Source organism: Salmo trutta, chromosome 26 (assembly GCF_901001165.1).
Source record: "Salmo trutta chromosome 26, fSalTru1.1, whole genome shotgun sequence".
In the NCBI taxonomy this organism is placed as follows: Eukaryota; Metazoa; Chordata; class Actinopteri; order Salmoniformes; family Salmonidae; genus Salmo; species Salmo trutta.
The window spans coordinates 39,123,399-39,146,155 of NC_042982.1; the positions used below are offsets into that span (position 1 = coordinate 39,123,399).

The window sequence follows — 22,757 nt, forward strand, 5'->3', positions numbered from 1 at the left end:
TTTGTGTGTAATTACTGTAGAGAATGTGTATAATCTGCGAGAGGAGAATAGGCAGCTGAGGAAAGCTCACCAGGACATCCATGTCCAGTTGCAGGATGCACGGGTGAGTCCTGGGAATCAGTGCTGAGCGATTAACCGACATGTCATTTCATTTTTGGGTGGGTTGACCGACGTCGGTTCAATTACTTGAATTACATTTATTTATTTTTAATTTTGCCAAATGTGCCGTTTCTCTAGAGAGAAATCGAATCATTTACGAGAGAATTCAACTTTATAACTATGGGATGCTGGGCTGAAGGGAGTTGTTATTGTTAATCCCCCCTAATTCTGGGAGTCTGGTTGAAGTTATTCATTTCATACCTGATCTGACCAATTTGGATCCTCACAGGACAGTCATGACAATGTCTACCAAATGTGGACCTGACAGAGACAATGGAATATTTTAAATGTTTTGGTAATTGAATGTTCACTATTTTTGGCTTTGGAATTTCTGTAAAAAATCTCAAATTATTGTTATTTAATTTATTTAAATATGCATTTAATGTTGAAAAGAATAATCAAAAACCCAGATTTTTTTTTTTTTTATCGAACGTAAACCAAACCGACCTCAAAAAGAACTTGTCATTCAGCCCTACTGGTAATAGTAAAGCTTGGTCAACCTCGAATTGTTTATGTAAAAAACATAGCTTCTTCCATATTTTAGATCTGTCTTAAGGCCATTGGATAGCTAGGAGGATGCATCACCATGTTATTTTCTATCTTAACTTATTATTATTATTATTATTATTATTATTATTATTATTATTATTATTACAGATAGTACATAAGGACTTGAAGGCTGCCCATGATCAACTTGCACTGACGCTAGAGGACCACAAGAGTGCGCTGGCCGCAGCTCAGGTAGGGAGACACTGAACTGCATGGGGATATGATGGTTCTTTCTAACATATCTAGAGACGATCCTGGTTTCTAACATATCTAGGGGCGATCCTGGTTTCTAACATATCTAGGGGCGATCCTGGTTTCTAACATATCTAGGGGCGATCCTGGTTTCTAACATATCTAGGGGCGATCCTGGTTTCTAACATATCTAGGGGCGATCCTGGTTTCTAACATATCTAGGGGCGATCCTGGTTTCTAACATATCTAGGGGCGATCCTGGTTTCTAACATATCTAGGGGCGATCCTGGTTTCTAACATATCTAGGGGCGATCCTGGTTTCTAACATATCTAGGGGCGATCCTGGTTTCTAACATATCTAGGGGCGATCCTGGTTTCTAACATATCTAGGGGCGATCCTGGTTTCTAACGTATCTAGGGGCGATCCTGGTTTCTAACGTATCTAGGGGCGATCCTGGTTTCTAACGTATCTAGGGGCGATCCTGGTTCTAACGTATCTAGGGGCGATCCTGGTTTCTAACGTATCTAGGGGCGATCCTGGTTTCTAACGTATCTAGGGGCGATCCTGGTTTCTAACGTATCTAGGGGGCGATCCTGGTTTCTAACGTATCTAGGGGCGATCCTGGTTTCTACGTATCTAGGGGCGATCCTGGTTTCTAACGTATCTAGGGGCGATCCTGGTTTCTAAACGTATCTAGGGGCGATCCTGGTTTCTAACGTATCTAGGGGCGATCCTGGTTTCTAACAGTATCTAGGGGCGATCCTGGTTTCTAACGTATCTAGGGGCGATCCTTGGTTTCTAACGTATCTAGGGGGGCGATCCTGGTTTCTAACGTATCTAGGGGCGATCCTGGTTTCTAACGTATCTAGGGGCGATCCTGGTTTCTAACGTATCTAGGGGCGATCCTGGTTTCTAACGTATCTAGGGGCGATCCTGGTTTCTAACGTATCTAGGGGGCGATCCTGGTTTCTAAACGTATCTAGGGGCGATCCTGGTTTCTACGTATCTAGGGGGCGATCCTGTTTCTAATCGTATTAGGGGCGATCCTGGTTTCTAACGTATCTAGGGCGATCCTGGTTTCTAACGTATCTAGGGGCGATCTGGTTTCTAACGTATCTAGGGGCGATCCTGGTTTCTAACGTATCTAGGGGCGATCCTGGTTTCTAACGTATCTAGGGGCGATCCTGGTTTCTAACGTATCTAGGGGCGATCCTGGTTTCTAACGTATCTAGGGGCGATCCTGGTTTCTAACGTATCTAGGGGGCGATCCTGGTTTCTAACGTATCTAGGGGCGATCCTGGTTTCTAACGTATCTAGGGGCGATCCTGGTTTCTAACGTATCTAGGGGCGATCCTGGTTTCTAACGTATCTAGGGGCGATCCTGGTTTCTAACGTATCTAGGGGCGATCATGTTTCTAACGTATCTAGGGGCGATCCTGGTTTCTAACGTATCTAGGGGCGATCCTGGTTTCTAACGTATCTAGGGGCGATCCTGGTTTCTAACGTATCTAGGGGCGATCCTGGTTTCTAACGTATCTAGGGGCGATCCTGGTTTCTAACGTATCTAGGGGCGATCCTGGTTTCTAACGTATCTAGGGGCGATCCTGGTTTCTAACGTATCTAGGGGCGATCCTGGTTTCTAACGTATCTAGGGGCGATCCTGGTTTCTAACGTATCTAGGGGCGATCCTGGTTTCTAACGTATCTAGGGGCGATCCTGGTTTCTAACGTATCTAGGGGCGATCCTGGTTTCTAACGTATCTAGGGGCGATCCTGGTTTCTAACGTATCTAGGGGCGATCCTGGTTTCTAACGTATCTAGGGGCGATCCTGGTTTCTAACGTATCTAGGGGCGATCCTGGTTTCTAACGTATCTAGGGGCGATCCTGGTTTCTAACGTATCTAGGGGCGATCCTGGTTTCTAACGTATCTAGGGGCCGATCCTGGTTTCTAACGTATCTTGGGGGCGATCCTGGTTTCTAACGTATCTAGGGGCGATCCTGGTTTCTAACGTATCTAGGGGCGATCCTGGTTTCTAACGTATCTAGGGGCGATCCTGGTTTCTAACGTATCTAGGGGCGATCCTGGTTTCTAACGTATCTAGGGGCGATCCTGGTTTCTAACGTATCTAGGGGCGATCCTGGTTTCTAACGTATCTAGGGGCGATCCTGGTTTCTAACGTATCTAGGGGCGATCCTGGTTTCTAACGTATCTAGGGGCGATCCTGGTTTCTAACGTATCTAGGGGCGATCCTGGTTTCTAACGTATCTAGGGGCGATCCTGGTTTCTAACGTATCTAGGGGCGATCCTGGTTTCTAACGTATCTAGGGGCGATCCTGGTTTCTAACGTATCTAGGGGCGATCCTGGTTTCTAACGTATCTAGGGGCGATCCTGGTTTCTAACGTATCTAGGGGCGATCCTGGTTTCTAACGTATCTAGGGGCGATCCTGGTTTCTAACGTATCTAGGGGCGATCCTGGTTTCTAACGTATCTAGGGGCGATCCTGGTTTCTAACGTATCTAGGGGCGATCCTGGTTTCTAACGTATCTAGGGGCGATCCTGGTTTCTAACGTATCTAGGGGCGATCCTGGTTTCTAACGTATCTAGGGGCGATCCTGGTTTCTAACGTATCTAGGGGCGATCCTGGTTTCTAACGTATCTAGGGGCGATCCTGGTTTCTAACGTATCTAGGGGCGATCCTGGTTTCTAACGTATCTAGGGGCGATCCTGGTTTCTAACGTATCTAGGGGCGATCCTGGTTTCTAACGTATCTAGGGGCGATCCTGGTTTCTAACGTATCTAGGGGCGATCCTGGTTTCTAACGTATCTAGGGGCGATCCTGGTTTCTAACGTATCTAGGGGCGATCCTGGTTTCTAACGTATCTAGGGGCGATCCTGGTTTCTAACGTATCTAGGGGCGATCCTGGTTTCTAACGTATCTAGGGGCGATCCTGGTTTCTAACGTATCTAGGGGCGATCCTGGTTTCTAACGTATCTAGGGGCGATCCTGGTTTCTAACGTATCTAGGGGCGATCCTGGTTTCTAACGTATCTAGGGGCGATCCTGGTTTCTAACGTATCTAGGGGCGATCCTGGTTTCTAACGTATCTAGGGGCGATCCTGGTTTCTAACGTATCTAGGGGCGATCCTGGTTTCTAACGTATCTAGGGGCGATCCTGGTTTCTAACGTATCTAGGGGCGATCCTGGTTTCTAACGTATCTAGGGGCGATCCTGGTTTCTAACGTATCTAGGGGCGATCCTGGTTTCTAACGTATCTAGGGGCGATCCTGGTTTCTAACGTATCTAGGGCGATCCTGGTTTCTAACGTATCTAGGGGCGATCCTGGTTTCTAACGTATCTAGGGGCGATCCTGGTTTCTAACGTATCTAGGGGCGATCCTGGTTTCTAACGTATCTAGGGGCGATCCTGGTTTCTAACGTATCTAGGGGCGATCCTGGTTTCTAACGTATCTAGGGGCGATCCTGGTTTCTAACGTATCTAGGGGCGATCCTGGTTTCTAACGTATCTAGGGGCGATCTGGTTTCTAACGTATCTAGGGGCGATCCTGGTTTCTAACGTATCTAGGGGCGATCCTGGTTTCTAACGTATCTAGGGGCGATCCTGGTTTCTAACGTATCTAGGGGCGATCCTGGTTTCTAACGTATCTAGGGGCGATCCTGGTTTCTAACGTATCTAGGGGCGATCCTGTTTTCTAACGTATCTAGGGGCGATCCTGGTTTCTAACGTATCTAGGGGCGATCCTGGGTTCTAACGTATCTAGGGGCGATCCTGGGTTCTAACGTATCTAGGGGCGATCCTGGGTTCTAACGTATCTAGGGGCGATCCTGGTTGGGTTCTAACGTATCTAGGGGCGATCCTGGTTGGGTCTAACGTATCTAGGGGCGATCCTGGTTGGGTTCTAACGTATCTAGGGGCGATCCTGGTTGGGTTCTATACGTATCTAGGGGCGATCCTGGTTGGGTTCTAACGTATCTAGGGGCGATCCTGGTTGGGTTCTAACGTATCTAGGGGCGATCCTGGTTGGGTTCTAACGTATCTAGGGGCGATCCTGGTTGGGTTCTAACGTATCTAGGGGGCGATCCTGGTTGGGTTCTAACGTATCTAGGGGCGATCCTGGTTGGGTTCTAACGTATCTAGGGGCGATCCTGGTTGGGTTCTAACGTATCTAGGGGCGATCCTGGTTGGGTTCTAACGTATCTAGGGGCGATCCTGGTTGGGTTCTAACGTATCTAGGGGCGATCCTGGTTGGGTTCTAACGTATCTAGGGGCGATCCTGGTTGGGTTCTAACGTATCTAGGGGCGATCCTGGTTGGGTTCTAACGTATCTAGGGGCGATCCTGGTTGGGTTCTAACGTATCTAGGGGCGATCCTGGTTGGGTTCTAACGTATCTAGGGGCGATCCTGGTTGGGTTCTAACGTATCTAGGGGCGATCCTGGTTGGGTTCTAACGTATCTAGGGGCGATCCTGGTTGGGTTCTAACGTATCTAGGGGCGATCCTGGTTGGGTTCTAACGTATCTAGGGGCGATCCTGGTTGGGTTCTAACGTATCTAGGGGCGATCCTGGTTGGGTTCTAACGTATCTAGGGGCGATCCTGGTTGGGTTCTAACGTATCTAGGGGCGATCCTGGTTGGGTTCTAACGTATCTAGGGGCGATCCTGGTTGGGTTCTAACGTATCTAGGGCGATCCTGGTTGGGTTCTAACGTATCTAGGGGCGATCCTGGTTGGGTTCTAACGTATCTAGGGGCGATCCTGGTTGGGTTCTAACGTATCTAGGGGCGATCCTGGTTGGGTTCTAACGTATCTAGAGGCGATCCTGGTTGGGTTCTAACGTATCTAGAGGCGATCCTGGTTGGGTTCTAACGTATCTAGGGGGGATCCTGGTTGGGTTCTAACGTATCTAGGGGGGATCCTGGTTTCTAACCTATCTAGGGGGGATCCTGGTTGGGCTCTAACCTATCTAGGGGGGATCCTGGTTGGGCTCTAACCTATCTAGGGGGGATCCTGGTTGGGCTCTAACCTATCTAGGGGGGATCCTGGTTGGGCTCTAACCTATCTAGGGGCGATCCTGGTTGGGCTCTAACCTATCTAGGGGCGATCCTGGTTGGGCTCTAACCTATCTAGGGGCGATCCTGGTTGGGCTCTAACCTATCTAGGGGCGATCCTGGTTGGGCTCTAACCTATCTAGGGGCGATCCTGGTTGGGCTCTAACCTATCTAGGGGCGATCCTGGTTGGGCTCTAACATATCTAGGGGCGATCCTGGTTGGGCTCTAACATATCTAGGGGCGATCCTGGTTGGGCTCTAACATATCTAGGGGCGATCCTGGTTGGGCTCTAACATATCTAGGGGCGATCCTGGTTGGGCTCTAACATATCTAGGGGCGATCCTGGTTGGGCTCTAACATATCTAGGGGCGATCCTGGTTGGGCTCTAACATATCTAGGGGCGATCCTGGTTTCTAACCTATCTAGGGGGATCCTGGTTTCTAACCTATCTAGGGGGGATCCTGGTTTCTAACCTATCTAGGGGGGATCCTGGTTTCTAACCTATCTAGGGGGGGATCCTGGTTTCTAACGTATCTAGGGGGGGATCCTGGTTTCTAACCTATCTAGGGGGGATCCTGGTTGGGCTCTAACCTATCTAGGGGGGATCCTGGTTGGGCTCTAACCTATCTAGGGGCGATCCTGGTTGGGCTCTAACCTATCTAGGGGCGATCCTGGTTGGGCTCTAACCTATCTAGGGGCGATCCTGGTTGGGTTCTAACATATTTAGAGGCGATCCTGGTTGGGTTCTAACATATTTAGAGAAGATCCTGGTTTCTAACATATCTAGGGGCGATCCTGGTTGGGTTCTAACATATCTAGGGGCGATCCTGGTTTCTAACATATCTAGGGGCGATCCTGGTTTCTAACATATCTAGGGGCGATCCTGGTTGGGTTCTAACATATCTAGGGGCGATCCTGGCTGGGTTCTAACGTGGCCATTTAGGGGCGATCCTGGTTGGGTTCTAACGTGTCCATTTAGGGACGATCCTGGTGAAGACAGGAAGGCATGACTCTCGGAGGGGCAGTGTCGGTCTGTTTGGGCAGCGGGAGGACGGGCTTCGCATCGGGTGGGTTGGTTCACTAAGGGGTGTCTGAGCTTGAGGGGCACATCAAAAGCATGCTTAAGCTAATCAAGCGGGAAAATATAATGGGTTGATTTGGAGCTAGAGAGAGAGAGGGAAAGAATTTAAGAATTCTACAGCTTTGTCTGTCAGAAAAGCAATGTTTGATAAATGGGTTATTTAACTGGTCCAGTTCATTTGCTAGACAAGGGGGAGAAAAAGGACTGTACCATTTAAATCTGGAAAGGGGGGGGTGATGTGGGCCTGGCTAATGGTCCTTCACTCAGATGTCTTGCCATCTGTAGGTGGGCTGTCCCTCTGCATGTCTGCTGCCTGTTCCCCTTGCAAGAGGACCTCTCACCTCTGACCCCTGATCTTCTGGCTTCCTTGATGCTGTCTTCCTGGTTCTGAGGAGGCTGCCTCCTAACGCTCTTCTAACCTTCAGCTAACCTTTGCTCATGCAAGTGCCCTTCAATAAATCTGACTTAATGTTGTTTGCATGTCCTGACCTCACCGTTTCCTTATGGTTATTTAATGGTTGTCTGAAGGTTGTCTGATGGTCTCTCCTCAGGTCCAGGTAGATGAGTTTAAGCATCTCAAAGAGACCCTGATCAGAATGCCCAGCCTTCGACATGATCAAAACCCTGCCCACCAACAAGCCCAGCCTGCTGCTCTATTGGCCAAGGCCCATGAACAGGGCCCACCCCTACCACAGCCCGCCGCTGCCTTATTGGCTGAGCCCCACATAGAGGCACACACCCATGAGGAAGACCATGGGGACACACAGTCTAGGGTAGAGGAGGCTGCTCTTTTTAGGCACATCCTTGAATCTGTCATGTTATTTTGTGACACATTGTTTCACACACACACACACACACACACACACACACACACACACACACACACACACACACACACACACACACACACACATTCTCTCTAACCCACTCTGTTATTTTACTGACTAGTTGCATCTGCAGGAGGAGGTGGTGGGCAAGCCAGAGTTCCAGTCTCAGCCTGCCGGGTCCCACCAGGCAGAGAAAGAGGGATATGGAGAGACAGAGAGGAGTAGAGAGCTGGCGGAGGGGGAGGCAGAGAGGAGGAGAGAGCTGGCGGAAGAAGAGATGGAGCAGGCGGGGCAGCCTCAGAAGCTGGAGGAGGAATCAGAACAACCACAGGAGGATGAGGGGTTGGAAGCAGAACACGACCAGCCAGACAACAACGCTCTGAACCGTCAGAGACGCCAACCACAACAGGTAAGAACTAGTTAGAGACACTTAGAACTGCTTAACACAAGGTCTTTAGAACCACGTTAGTACTGCTCAGTGGAAAAAGTACCCACTTGTCATACTTGAGTAAAAGTATAGATACCTTAATAGAAAATGACTCAAGTGAAAGTCACCCAGTAAAATACTACTTGTCTAAAAGTATTTGGTTTTAAATATACTTAAGTATCAAAAGTAAATGTAATTACTGAAATGTACTTAAGTATCAAAAGTAAAAGTATGAATCATTTCTAATGACTTATATTAAGCAGACCAGTAAACACAATTATTGTGTTTAATTTTTTTTTAATGTACGGATAGCTAGTTGCACACTCCAACACTCAGACATCATTTACAAGTGAAGTATTTGTCTTTAGTGAGTCCATCAGATCAGAGGCAGTAGAGATGACAAGGGATGTTCTCTTGATATGTGTGTGAATTGGACCATGTTCTGTCCTGCTAAGCATTCAAAATGTGATGAGTACTTTTGGGTGTCAGGGAAAACGTATGTAGTAAAAAGTACATCATTTTCTTTAGGAATGTAGTGAAGTAAAAGATGTAAAGTACAGACACCCCAAAAAACGACTTAAGTTGTACTTTAAAGTATTTTTACTTAAGTACTTTACACCAATAGTACTCCTTAATACAATATGTTTAGAACAGCATGTTGTCTCATTGTCTGTTTGGTTTCCCCAGGATCCAGAAAGTGACATCCACCTCGTCCCTGAGACCCACCTCCGGCAGGAGGCCCACGTGGCCCAGGCCCAGGTGGAGCGTGTGAAGTCTGCCTACGAGCAGCAGCAGGTGCAGCAGCGCCTGGAGGCTGAGCGGGCCCAGAGGACGAAGGAGCTCCAGCTGCGCCAGGAGGCCCTGCAGGCCCAGAGGACGAGGGAGCTACAGCTGCGCCAGGAGGCCCTGCTGGCCCAGAGAATGAGCGTGCAGAGGGAGAGAGAGCAGCGTCTGCGAGCTCAGCACGAGAGAGAGGAGCAGCAGCAGCATCGAGAGGAGGACCGTCGGGAACAGCTACTGAAGGAGGAGCAACTCAGGTCAGAGGGCAAGGGGCAGGGGTCAAAGCTTATGTAGAGAGGTCACGAAGAGGTCTTTAGTTAAATTCATCAATTACTTATTGAAAAGAATTTGACCCCATATGGAATGGTGTTACAATATGTTCTGTTATGTTGTTCAGGAAGAAGAGTGACTATGAGAACATGAACAATGACATCGTCCAGGGTGATGAAGAACCTCATATTGATGATGACGAAGGTGAGATAATCAAGTCACAAAATGTTCTGTCTGGATTCTGGAACCATTTTTAAAGAGGGAGACTGATATTGACATTTAGACAAAATGATTTTTTTTCTCTCTGCATTTTTGACTGAATAAGACATGATTGTATAGACATACTTACCTGGCTGTTATCTGACTCACTGTTGGTTTCCTGTGTGTACAGAGCGGGACACCCACTTGGAGGAGGAGAAGCAAGAGGAAGAGGACCACCGAGTACCACAGCTACAGGTCAGACAGATATTTAAATGTACCAAACAGTCTCCATCAACCACTGATTTCAATGACTGTCACATGGTCTGAGGTGGATCTGACCCCACTTTCAGTCTGTTATTTATTATTTTACATGTTTTTATTATATTTATGAATCATATTCAAACATGATATTATCATGTTCAAACATGTTCTACGCTTTTAAAGTTAATGTAAAATGATTGAATTGACATCAGTTGACTCTGACTCGGTTCATGTCTTTCTAAGAAGTCCTAAAGCCGTAGTGAATTATGGAGGATCTGTTGGCACTGGAGGGCTCGCTCTTCCTGCCTGACACAAACATCAGCCTCAACCCCTGCTGTCTCTCTCCCTGCTGTCTCTCTCCCTGCTGTCTCTCTCCCTGCTGTCTCTCTCCCTGCTGTCTCTCTCCCTGCTGTCTCTCTCCCTGCTGTGTCTCTCCCTGCTGTGTCTCTCCCTGCGGTCTCTCTCCCTGCGGTCTCTCTCCCTGCTGTCTCTCTCCCTGCTGTCTCTCTCCCTGCCTGACACAAACATCAGCCTCAACCCCTGCTGTCTCTCTCCCTGCTGTCTCTCTCCCTGCTGTCTCTCTCCCTGCTGTCTCTCTCCCTGCTGTCTCTCTCCCTGCCTGACACAAACATCAGCCTCAACCCCTGCTGTCTCTCTCCCTGCTGTCTCTCTCCCTGCTGTCTCTCTCCCTGCCTGACACAAACATCAGCCTCAACCCCTGCTGTCTCTCTCCCTGCTGTCTCTCTCCCTGCTGTCTCTCTCCCTGCCTGACACTAACATCAGCCTCAACCCCTGCTGTCTCTCTCCCTGCTGTCTCTCTCCCTGCCTGACACAAACATCAGCCTCAACCCCTGCTGTCTCTCTCCCTGCTGTCTCTCTCCCTGCCTGACACAAACATCAGCCTCAACCCCTGCTGTCTCTCTCCCTGCTGTCTCTCTCCCTGCCTGACACAAACATCAGCCTCAACCCCTGCTGTCTCTCTCCCTGCTGTCTCTCTCCCTGCCTGACACAAACATCAGCCTCAACCCCTGCTGTCTCTCTCCCTGCTGTCTCTCTCCCTGCTGTCTCTCTCCCTGCCTGACACTAACATCAGCCTCAACCCCTGCTGTCTCTCTCCCTGCTGTCTCTCTCCCTGCTGTCTCTCTCCCTGCCTGACACAAACATCAGCCTCAACCCCTGCTGTCTCTCTCCCTGCTGTCTCTCTCCCTGCTGTCTCTCTCCCTGCCTGACACAAACATCAGCCTCAACCCCTGCTGTCTCTCTCCCTGCTGTCTCTCTCCCTGCTGTCTCTCTCCCTGCCTGACACAAACATCAGCCTCAACCCCTGCTGTCTCTCTCCCTGCTGTCTCTCTCCCTGCTGTCTCTCTCCCTGCCTGACACAAACATCAGCCTCAACCCCTGCTGTCTCTCTCCCTGCTGTCTCTCTCCCTGCTGTCTCTCTCCCTGCCTGACACTAACATCAGCCTCAACCCCTGCTGTCTCTCTCCCTGCTGTCTCTCTCCCTGCCTGACACAAACATCAGCCTCAACCCCTGCTGTCTCTCTCCCTGCTGTCTCTCTCCCTGCCTGACACAAACATCAGCCTCAACCCTAGCCACAGCCCCTTGGGTATTGGTCTAGTGTTCTTTCCGTGTGTGTGTGCTTTCACAGAGAGTTAGAGCAGAGAAACCCACCCCAATCTGAACTGTGATATGCACAGTTTCATACACACTGACAATCTGTCGCTCTCCATCCCTCCCGTCCTGCAGGGGGCAGTAGAGGGGGAGGTGGACCCAGAGGATGACCCTAATAACCAGGGGGAGGATGAGTTTGATGTGGCAGAGGAGCAGCATCTTCAGCACAGGGAGGAAGAGGAGGCAGATGTACACCTCAACCCCAATCACCCAGCCATAGATGAGGAACTGGTGGTGAGAGAAGGAAGAAGGGAGGGGATGAGGGGTGGAGGAGAGAAGAGAAGGAAAGGAAGTAAGGAGACAACAGAAGCAGTCAGAGATATACCAGGATAACAAACTTAGGCTCTGATACAAGCAACAGGTAAAAGTTGTTCCGGTGACTTTGCCATGGTAACAGTTGTTATGGTTTCTGTGTTTGCAGATGGCGGTAAACCCCGACCAGCAGGAAGACAACCTGGATGACCAGTATCCGGAGGAGGACGAGGTACACACACACACGTACACACGTACGTACACACACACACACGTACATGCATGCATACATACATACACACACGTACACACACGTACATGCATGCATACATACATACACACACGTACACACACGTACACACACACACGTACATGCATACATACAAACAAACAAACAAACAAACAAGAGGAGGATGAAGACATGGTCTGATGGTGGTTAACCTTGTTAGGTGCAGGAGGATTTGGCCGGGGGGCAGAAGAGGGAGGAGGAGCCATACAACGAGGAGAAAGGAGAACACGTGAGTCTAGGAACACTATGGAATAACGTACGTGGAACCTTGAGTGTGGAAAACGACCGTGGGTTTGTCCCAGAGCAGGGACCAGTAGATATACCTTCAGACTCCCTCAGCATAGTCCCAGAGCAGGGACCAGTAGATACACCTTCAGACTCCCTCAGCATAGTCCCAGAGCAGGGACCAGTAGATATACCTTCAGACTCCCTCAGCATAGTCCCAGAGCAGGGACCAGTAGATACACCTTCAGACTCCCTCAGCATAGTCCCAGAGCAGGGACCAGTAGATATACCTTCAGACTCCCTCAGCATAGTCCCAGAGCAGGGACCAGTAGATACACCTTCAGACTCCCTCAGCATAGTCCCAGAGCAGGGACCAGTAGATATACCTTCAGACTCCCTCAGCATAGTCCCAGAGCAGGGACCAGTAGATACACCTTCAGACTCCCTCAGCATAGTCCCAGAGCAGGGACCAGTAGATATACCTTCAGACTCCCTCAGCATAGTCCCAGAGCAGGGACCAGTAGATATACCTTCAGACTCCCTCAGCATAGTCCCAGAGCAGGGACCAGTAGATACACCTTCAGACTCCCTCAGCATAGTCCCAGAGCAGGGACCAGTAGATACACCTTCAGACTCCCTCAGCATAGTCCCAGAGCAAGGACCAGTAGATACACCTTCAGACTCTCTCAGCATAGTTGTGTGTTGGTTGGGTGTGTGCACATGCCCCATGTCTAGTTACCCCCCCAAGTGTGTGTGTGTGTGTGTGTGTGTGTGTACTCCATTCACCCATCTAAACACTAGTGAAGGCTCTGACACTGCTCCAACATGGTCAGTTTGTCACCGTTCCACCACAATTGACTCAATGTTCTAGAATGATCCGCATGTATTGCTGGTTCTCACCTTACTGCTCTAGAGTGTTAGGTCGGTGGCAGTTCCTAGAGTTATGTTTACCTATTTGGCTGCTCTAGTCTAGAACATTGCTCCACTCCACATCCTGTCTATGGTCTTACCCACCTGGTGAATGTGTTTGTTCTGCTGCAGGAGGAAGTGAAAGACCAGGAGGTCCCAGCAGGAAAAGAGGGAGAACACAGAAAGGAAGGAGAGATCAACGAGGAAGAGAACTACGAAGAGGAGGAAGAGGAGGAGGTGGGGGTTGGACGGGACAAGCGGCCCAATCGAAGGGAGATGTGAGATAAACAGAGACATTGACCAATGAGAGTGCCTTTCCCCATCACTGGGAGCCAATCAGATCTCTCTATTGTTTCCTCTTCTCTCAAGGAGTAAAAAAGTCACCCACTTGGCATTCCCTTCTGTGTGGGACTGGAACTGATGAACTTCTGAACATAATTATTGTACTGGAACTGGGAATACAATCTATAAATCTGTTTATGTCAGTCTGTCTGTCCATCCAGTGACCTCAGACAGACATGAGAAGGTCATGTTACTGTATGCTATTTGTTTGTGCCCAGAAAGAGATTGAAGGTTTGTCTGTTTGAGTGTCAGACTTTTACGTTTAGTTTTTATCAAAGTTGTATTTACTGTTTTTGTTTTTTACAACAAATTCCTCTCAATTACAGCAAATTCCTCTCAATTACAGCAAATTCCTCTCAATGTATGTTTAGTAGGACATGCTTTCTATTCTTCTGTTTATTTATTATAGATATGATGATCGTTATGGGTGGAGTTGAAAATGTTCTGACCTTCTCAAAGCTCTATGAAAGTAATTGTCATTACTGCAGGAGAAACTTACACTATCATTGATGCCAATAATAGTAAAAAAACAAAAACAAAAAAACATTTTCATTCTTCTGTTTGCTTGTCCTCTTGTTACTGGCTAAGCATTGCCAGTAAATCACAAAGTCCTTTCATAGTTTTCTGATCATCTTTGGTTGAACCCCCTGTTGACATGGATCTAAATCACAAATATCCACTTGACCTTTCACCCCTATCCGTAAACACTAACTGTACAATGTATAGAAATACATCCACCTGCCTCAAAATGTTTATTTGGTAACAAGAAAAAGATAGAGAATGTGGTTGAATTGAACATGGATAAAGGAATCTCCTAGAGCAGGTATTCTCAAACTGGGGTACGCGCAACGCCGTCGGGGATACGCCAAATAAACCAGATTTTTTTTTTTTTTTTTTACATTTATTTTATTCACATTTTGAAACGGTCCATTTTATATTTTTCCAACGGGGTTGTACATTTGGGTGAGGTTTTCTCACCTGAGTAGCCTCGTTTCACTGCCCCAATTTTTTTTTTTTTGCCATCTAGTGTAGAGAGAGATATCAACACAATGTCAAATACAGGTAGCCTAGTCAAATAATTAACATCCAATCACATTAACCGTTACTCTCTCGCGGGAATTCCGCTAACGGTCCGTATGTAGCCAAACATAACTGCTGCTCATTCCGTTTGCTCGAAAATGATTTTTAAAAAGTAAGGCCCGTGTCCATAGACACATTCCAGCTCTACTGGTAGTACTGCTACTACCAGCAGTACTACACCTGCACCTGTCGACGACACAAGTTGTTCTGCTTCCACGAGCACATCCAATGCTAACATCAGTAATTCTACATTTGTTGTTAGGCCAGAAAGCATGGACACTGACAGTTGTGAATCTGATGCAGCAAATATGATGAGAACTACATTGATTTGGGGTTCACTTATATTGGGAGTAGTGCCTTTCCTAAGCCACAGTGTGTTGTATGTGCAAAAGTACTATCTCACAACTCGATGAAACCTTCACTCTTGCGCAGACATTTAGAAACAAAACATGCCAATTTGAAAAATAAGCCACGGGAGTTTTTCAAGCGAGAATTAAAACGACTTTTGGGTAGTAAGACATGTACAAAAGCAACTGATACCATTAATAAGAAGGGGCTAGATACGTCTTATATGGTGAGCTACCGAGTGGCTAGGACAGGCAAGCCCCATACTATTGTGGAGGACTTCATTCTTCCTGCTGCCGCGGATATGGCTGGGACAATGCTGGGGGAAAAGGCCCCAGAAAATATACAGACATATACAGCAATGATATGGGCAGCGGCCATGTAACAACATACAGAAGTGTGCTGGTTATCAAGGGGCAAAGTATTGACACGTTTTTTAAATTGAGGGACGAGCTTAAAGTTTTCTTTACTGACCATAATTTTCACTAGTCTGACCTCTTGCATGATGACGGGTTTCTCACACGACTGGCCTATCTGGGTGATGTTTTTTCTCTCCTGAATGATCTGAATCTAAGATTACAGGGACTCTCAACTATAGTCAATGTGCGTGACAAAATTGAGGCTATGATTAAGAAGTTGGAGCTCTTCTCTGTCTGCATTAACAAGGACAACACACATTTATTTTCATCATTGTATGATTGTTTGTGTGCAAATGAACTCAAGCTTACGGACAATGTCAAATGTGATATAGCGAAGCACCTGAGTGAGTTGGGTGCGCAATTACTCAGGTACTTTCCCAAAACGGATGACACAAACAACTGGATTCGTTATCCCTTTCATGCCCTGCCTCCAGTCCACTTACTGGTATCTGAACAAGAGAGCCTCATCGAAATTGCAACATGCGGTTCTGTGAAAATGTTATTTAATCAGAAGCCACTGCCAGATATCTGGATTGGGCTGCGCTCAGAGTATCCTGCCTTGGCAAATCGCTCTGTTAAGAAAACATCATTTGAGAGTGGTCTGACCCTGGTACGCAGCTGGAGGTTGAATGTTTGAAAGGGTATGGGAACCCCTGTCCTAGAGGATGGTGTGTGAGGAATAAACATGGTGAATCCTGCAGTGGAGCTACAGAGAGCTGAAACGGTCCATCTCACCCTTCCCTTAGGAAATCAAACTGCTCTGAAGAGAACGACATGAACATTAAATAAGAGAAGTGAGAGCGAGAGAGAAAAGGAAGGGGAAAAGACTTGAAACACACATTTCACCTCCCACCTTTACCCCAAGGCCCAAGCTAATCTCATCATCCATGTCTCCTGTTCCTCTGTGGTGTCACACTCCCGTGTTCCCCAGGGGGGTTCTGGGATGTTGGAGGAGTGGGAACATTTTCAGAGGTGACTCATTACTGTGCTAATAGCAGGCTGGTGACACACGCACACAAACAAACACACCCTACAGCCATGCAGGAGTGTTCAGTGATGCTAAGGTCTGTCATCTGGAGTCATGGAGGCTGTTCTCTCTCCTATTGGATGTCTTCAATTATTTCATGGTTGAATAACTAGGCATGAATAATTTACATTTCTCTCCTATTGCCAGAGGCCAAATCCTAACTTGAGAGGCGAATACATATCCAATCCCTCTCCCTCCAATTTAAAAAAAAAAAAACTAAACTAAAAAATACCTCTGTTTATTCAGTTTTACACAACACAAAACAATAGAAATAATATACTCAACTACCAAAAATAAAAGTAAAAAAGAATATCTATAAAGATAGCGTACTTTAGACAAGTTCAACACGCCGGGCAGAAGGCTACAAAGGTTAAAGGGCAATCTGTAGTACAGGGACAGAGCGGACACCTCACCATTGTTCCTGTAAACAGATAAGGGTGGAGAAATGCAACCAATCACACTCCCAGACAGTCATGGCCACAGACCGACCATCCACTGGACCAAAAATAAAGTTAACAATGCTTTAAAAATATATATGTTTCTGTAAGTGCAAACAGAATAAAAAAACAGGGCAAAAACAACCTCAGATTTTAGTCTCTGACAGGGCAAGATGAACAAGGCACCCGCAAGTCACATTCAATAAGAATCAATCGGCACATCATCAACCTTAATGCTCATCCAACCATTAAGTCACAGGGGAGTCAAATACAGACGTATTTTTGTTTTAATATGAATTCCATCAGAGGATGGACTGTTTAAAGTGAGACCGGAATGGAGCCCAGGCCTCATAAAACAGTTTGGAGTTCCCATGTGTATTGAATTTTAAAAAAAATCTAATTTCGTAGAGCACAACACATCTCCCACCCAATATTTATAAGATGGGGGAGCTGCCATCTTCCAGTTCTATAGTATTAGCCATCTAGCTAAAAGAGTTGTATAAGCAACAGTGTCCGACTGAATTCTTGACAGGAGGGTACCTTTGGGCAGTACTCCAAGAAAGGGCTATAAAGGGGAGACGGATCAATAACAGTGTCCTATATATCAGAGACACCTTTAAATATTAAGTCCCAGAAACCTGACAGTTTATGACAGTCCCAAAACATATGATACAGTGTGGCTGGTTCTGTTTTACATCGGACACAGGTACGATCAGAATCGGAGAATATTCTTCCCAGTTTGGCCCCGGACCAGTGGATACGGTGAACCACCTTGAATTGAAGGAGGCTGTGTCTAGTGCTAAAAGAGGACGAATGCACCCTGTGCAGCACAGATTCCCAGGTGTCTCCCCAAGTTCCTCCCCAAAATCCTTTTCCCATCAAGTCTTTAAAGGCAACAAAGAAGGGTTCTGTAAGTCATTAATGATTTAAAATACGCCTGCAATTGCACTCCTAGGAAGCTTGTTTAGCTCAAAGGTGCTCTCTATAGCTGTACTCGCAGCCCTATGGGGAAATACAGGTGTGTTAACGCTGAAAAAGTTCCTAGTCTGGAGATAGCGGAAGAAGTGGGATTGAGGAAGGTTGAACTTTTCCTGTAGCTGAGCAAAAGAGGCAAATGTATCATCAAAGAATAATTTGGCAAATGAAGACAGGCCTAGTGAGTACCAGATGCCAAAAGCCCCATCATTTAAAGATGGAGGAAATAAAATGTTCGGATTTTATTGTGCCTGATAGAGAAAAGCCTCGGAGGTTAAAGGCTAAACGAAACTGATTCCACATTTTAAGAGACTGCTTTCCAACACACCTTTTGCCTAGGGACACTGGGAGAGACGAGCACAACACAGACGAAAGTGCAGCAGGTTTACACGATTCAGACTCCATCTGGACACAGAGTGGTCTAGGGCCAGTAGGATCAGTCTGCAGCCAGTACAAAAGGGCTCTGAAATTTGCAGCCCAATAGTATGTCTGAAAATTAGGACAAAATGTTAGTTTGTACCGAAGCCATGGGAGAAAAATAACAAATCTTTATCCACGCAATGAATTTGGGGCCAAAGCCAAATCTATAAAGGGCAGATGTTAGGTAGTCCCACTCAACATGGTCAAAAGCTTTTTCCGCATCAAGCGAGACCACCACCTCCGGGTCCCCCGATGCTTTGAGAGACTCCCATATGGTAGAGCAGGATATACCTGGCGTTTAATTAATTTCTAGGAATAAGGGAATTTCAGAAGAAATGAAATTGACAAACTCCTTATCTGAGAGTAAAATGGGGTTAAGACGCCATTGATAACACACAGGACGTTGCTGGGGAAACTCTAACTCAAGCACTAATGGTGAATGGTCAGAAATAACAATACTCTCATAAGTACACCTCTGAAGGTTAGGCAGAAGTTTTTTTCCAAAAATCAGTAATCAATGCGGGAGTATATTTGATGAACATGAGAAAAAAAGGACTAGTGTCTATCTGTAGGGTGTAGGAAACGCCAGGCCTCACAGCATATTTCTGAAGAAAAGGTTCAATAAGTAGGACACATTTAGATGGGCCTGTAGTTCTTCGTGAGGACTTGTCAAGAACTGGGGACTCTGGGAATCTAAATTGGGTATAGCAGATAAAAAGGTAGAAATTAAACTTGTGTCATCCCAATTGGGAGCATAAACACAAACCAAAACAAGAGGGGTAGAAAACAGTTTACCGGTTACTATGAAGTTTTGCCCCTTAGGATCAGCAATAACCTCAGAAGCTACAAAGGGAGTAGATTTATTAACCAAAATGGCAGCACCTCTTGATTTCCTATGAAAGTTAGAGTGGAACACTTGACCAACTCAGTCCCTACTCATCCTAAAGTGCTCACCAGTCCTCAAGTGAGTCTGTTGTAGAAATGCAAAATTTGCATTCAAACCCTTTAAGTGTGTCAACACCCTCTTACGTTTCACAGGGTTGTTAGCCGCTTTGATGTTCCACAAAATGTACTTGATCGCATTATTTTGGCCAGCCTGAACACTCCCGTTATACAACCCTGTCATTAGAGCATAGAGTGGAATAGCAATGAATACCCCAAAAACCCCAGAATAACTTGTCGCAGAGTAATAATGTACGGTGTAAGATACTTGAAAAAAGTACAGATAAAATTTTTAAAAAGAACACAGAATGACAACATTAGAACTGAACAATTCAACCCCCCCCCCCCATCCCAGACAATACCTCCCCAAACGAGGTACGAGCCTAAATACAACATGTTCTCTCTGCACAGTTTGTCTGTACGAGTGGGGTGTTCCACTCTTTGAAGTCACGTTTTGTGTTAGTAGATCAAGCAGAAAAAAATAAATAAAAAATAAACAGTGAATCCCGTGTGCAATCGAAATTACCAAAGCACCACTTTCAGATGTATATAATTATATTCCCAGTCTTATAACAGGCATTGAGAGAGAAAATAAATAAAATATATCAAGGCTCAACCAAAAACCTAATTGGAAGTAAGCAAATCGAAGTAAGATAATACAATATATATATATATATATATATATATATATATATATATATATATGTATATAATAATTGTCTAGTTGGGACGATAAGACAACTTATAGCTGTCACAAACCGGCTCGAAGTAACAAAAAGGGAGACAACGTGGAGATAAGGAATAACAAAATATATTTATTAACTAAAGTAAACTATATACAATTAACAATGGTGTGTGTAGTCAGTAATCACTAGTGTAAGTGAGTGGTTGCGTGTATAGATGTGATAATGAGGGGTGTTGAAAGGTGCCAACGCAAACAAACAAAACAGCCGCAAAAATGCCACAACCAAAATCTATCAGTGTGTCTGCATGGAGAGTCTCCTCAATGAATGGGGAAGAGGTGTATTTATCCTGGGACACATCCGGGCCCAGGTGTGTCCCATGTCGCTGACGACCCTCCCAGCTCCGCCCGCCGACATCCTAATAAGGAAAACAAGAGCAAAGAAAAATAATACAGCAGACAGAGTGGGAGGGTCGTCACAATAGCCAAGACCAAAAAACGATGTATGTGCAACGTTGAAAGTTTGCTGGGCATAAATGATGTTCAAAACCTTTAACATTGAATTGAAGACCCCCAAAAACGTGTTGCCTCGGAACATTTACTGTTTACTGAGTCGGTACACAAACGGATGCAGTAAACAAATAACCAAAAATATTTGAGACACTATGTAAACAAACTGAATAAGTGAATGAGTCAGCCTGGAAACAAAAGAGTTAAGTAAAACCTTAATACAATGACATTAAATTAACTGAATGCTTGTAAGGCCAGCACACTAGATGATCAAAACATTAGATCACATCAAATAAGCCTGAGTGGGTTCGCCAACTCCTCAACTAAACAAGAACAGTACGTTATAACTAAACATAGTTGTACCACAGGTTTATGTACCACAGGTTTATGTACCACAGGTTTATGTACCACAGGTTGTACCACAGGTTTATGTACCACAGGTTTATGTACCACAGGTTTATGTACCACAGGTTGTACCACAGGTTTATGTACCACAGGTTTATGTACCACAGGTTTATGTACCACAGGTTGTACCACAGGTTTATGTACCACAGGTTTATGTACCACAGGTTGTACCACAGGTTTATGTACCACAGGTTTATGTACCACAGGTTTATGTACCACAGGTGGGGAACTTACTTACTATCCACAGTTCGCAAGCAACAGTTGTTGATCTATGATCACAACTCTCCTGTACCGTTTTCAGATCCGCAGCCAGGCGTTTCACGATAACCTCCAGGGAGGTAGTTAAGTCGGAGACACTGCTAGCAGAGGTCTCCAGTGCTGAAATCGTCGTAGTGTGCAACTCTGATGTTGTTTTGAGTGATGTGATTGCTGGCACCGTCTCGTTCCGCAGGATGGTTAGATCTGCTTTTAAAGTATCAGAAAGCTCCTGTATTCTGGCCTCAATCGTAGCAACTTCCTCCATTTTCATTTTAACTATCTCAGAGTGTAGTAGTTTGATGGCCTCGAGAATGTTCATTTCAGCGCCGCCAGGCCAAGCCGCACCCCCGGGTAAAGTGTCAGTCCCCGGGCCCTCAGACTCAGGAAGAGGGCGGTGATAAGAGTGGTTCTTGTAGGCCTGGTTTTCTCTAAGTCATGTTTTTAGCCTTATGTTTCATCGACATGCTGACATTCGAAAGCAAAGTAGTCTTGGGTTTTATGGAAAGGGATCACCAAACTAATATTTGAAAATAAATACGGTTTTGCTGCAAAATTCACTTAAACTTTAAGAATATTGTGGGAGCAAACGGAAAACACGTCAGTCGCACATTGTGTCCCTAGCGGACCCCAAGTTTTTTTTATTTTGACAAAGATGCATGATTTATATGACGGTTTGAGTTAAGCATACGCCTCAATTTAGTATTCAGCCCAAAAGGAATGTCCCAACTATTTAGTATAACTAAGAGTATTGCAAGTACCATCATGCAGCCTTGGTGTTGTCCGGAGAGAACAAGGTAATGGACAATCAGTGCTCTAGAGGTTAGTTATCCAGAGAGACCAAGGTAATGGACACTCAGTGCTCTAGAGTTGTTGTCCAGAGAGACCAAGGTAATGGACACTCAGTGCTCTAGAGTGTTGTTGTCCAGAGAGACCAGGGTAATGGACACTCAGTGCTCTAGAGGGATGTTATCCAGAGAGACCAAGGTAATGGACACTCAGTGCTCTAGAGGGTTGTTATCCAGAGAGACCAAGGTAATGGACACTCAGTGCTCTAGAGGGATGTTATTCAGAGAGACCAAGGTAATGGACACTCAGTGCTCTTGAGGGTTGGTATCCAGAGAGACCAAGGTAATGGACACTCAGTGCTCTAGAGGGATGTTATTCAGAGAGACCAAGGTAATGGGCACTCAGTGCTCTAGAGGGATGTTATCCAGAGAGACCAAGGTAATGGACACTCAGTGCTCTAGAGGGTTGTTATCCAGAGAGACCAAGGTAATGGACACTCAGTGCTCTAGAGGGCCTATTGGTCCCTCTGTGGGTAATTAACTGGATCTCAGGGGAAACAACACTCGCCTACCTAATGTGTGTGTGTGTGTGTGTGTGTGTGTGTGTGTGTGTGTGTGTGTGTGTGTGTGTGTGTGTGTGTGTGTGTGTGTGTGTGTGTGTGTGTGTGTGTGTGTGTGTGTGTGTGTGTGTGTGTGTGTGTGTGTGTGCGCGAGAGAGAATGGGAAGGGGGGTATGGTAGTGTCAGGTAGATACTCTACCATAGACACTACCACTACCATGTAAATATTCTGTAGGTTTCTGATTGTCTATGGTCTTACCCACCTGGTGAATGTGTTTGTTCTGCTGCAGGAGGAAGTGAAAGACCAGGAGGTCTCAGCAGGAAATGAGGGAGAACACAGAAAGGAAGGAGAGATCAACGAGGAAGAGAGCTACGAAGAGGAGGAGGAGGAAGGGGGGACGGGGCCAGC

The 22,757-nt window shown here is 46.2% G+C and overlaps 1 protein-coding gene across 3 annotated transcripts; it reads left to right on the plus strand.

Moving 5' to 3' along the window:
- Positions 1–20: 20 nt before the first annotated feature.
- On the plus strand, positions 21–14,047 carry LOC115163742 (golgi integral membrane protein 4a; the record flags this gene model as incomplete). Of its 3 annotated transcripts, none has more annotated exon segments than XM_029715898.1 (11): positions 21–103; positions 817–900; positions 7,600–7,821; positions 7,997–8,284; positions 8,990–9,339; positions 9,480–9,556; positions 9,744–9,808; positions 11,562–11,720; positions 11,908–11,970; positions 12,188–12,256; positions 13,294–14,047. In XM_029715898.1, coding segments are annotated over 11 exon segments (1,610 nt in total), but the record flags the coding sequence as incomplete, so codon positions are not given.
- Between the last annotated feature and the right edge of the window lie 8,710 nt (positions 14,048–22,757).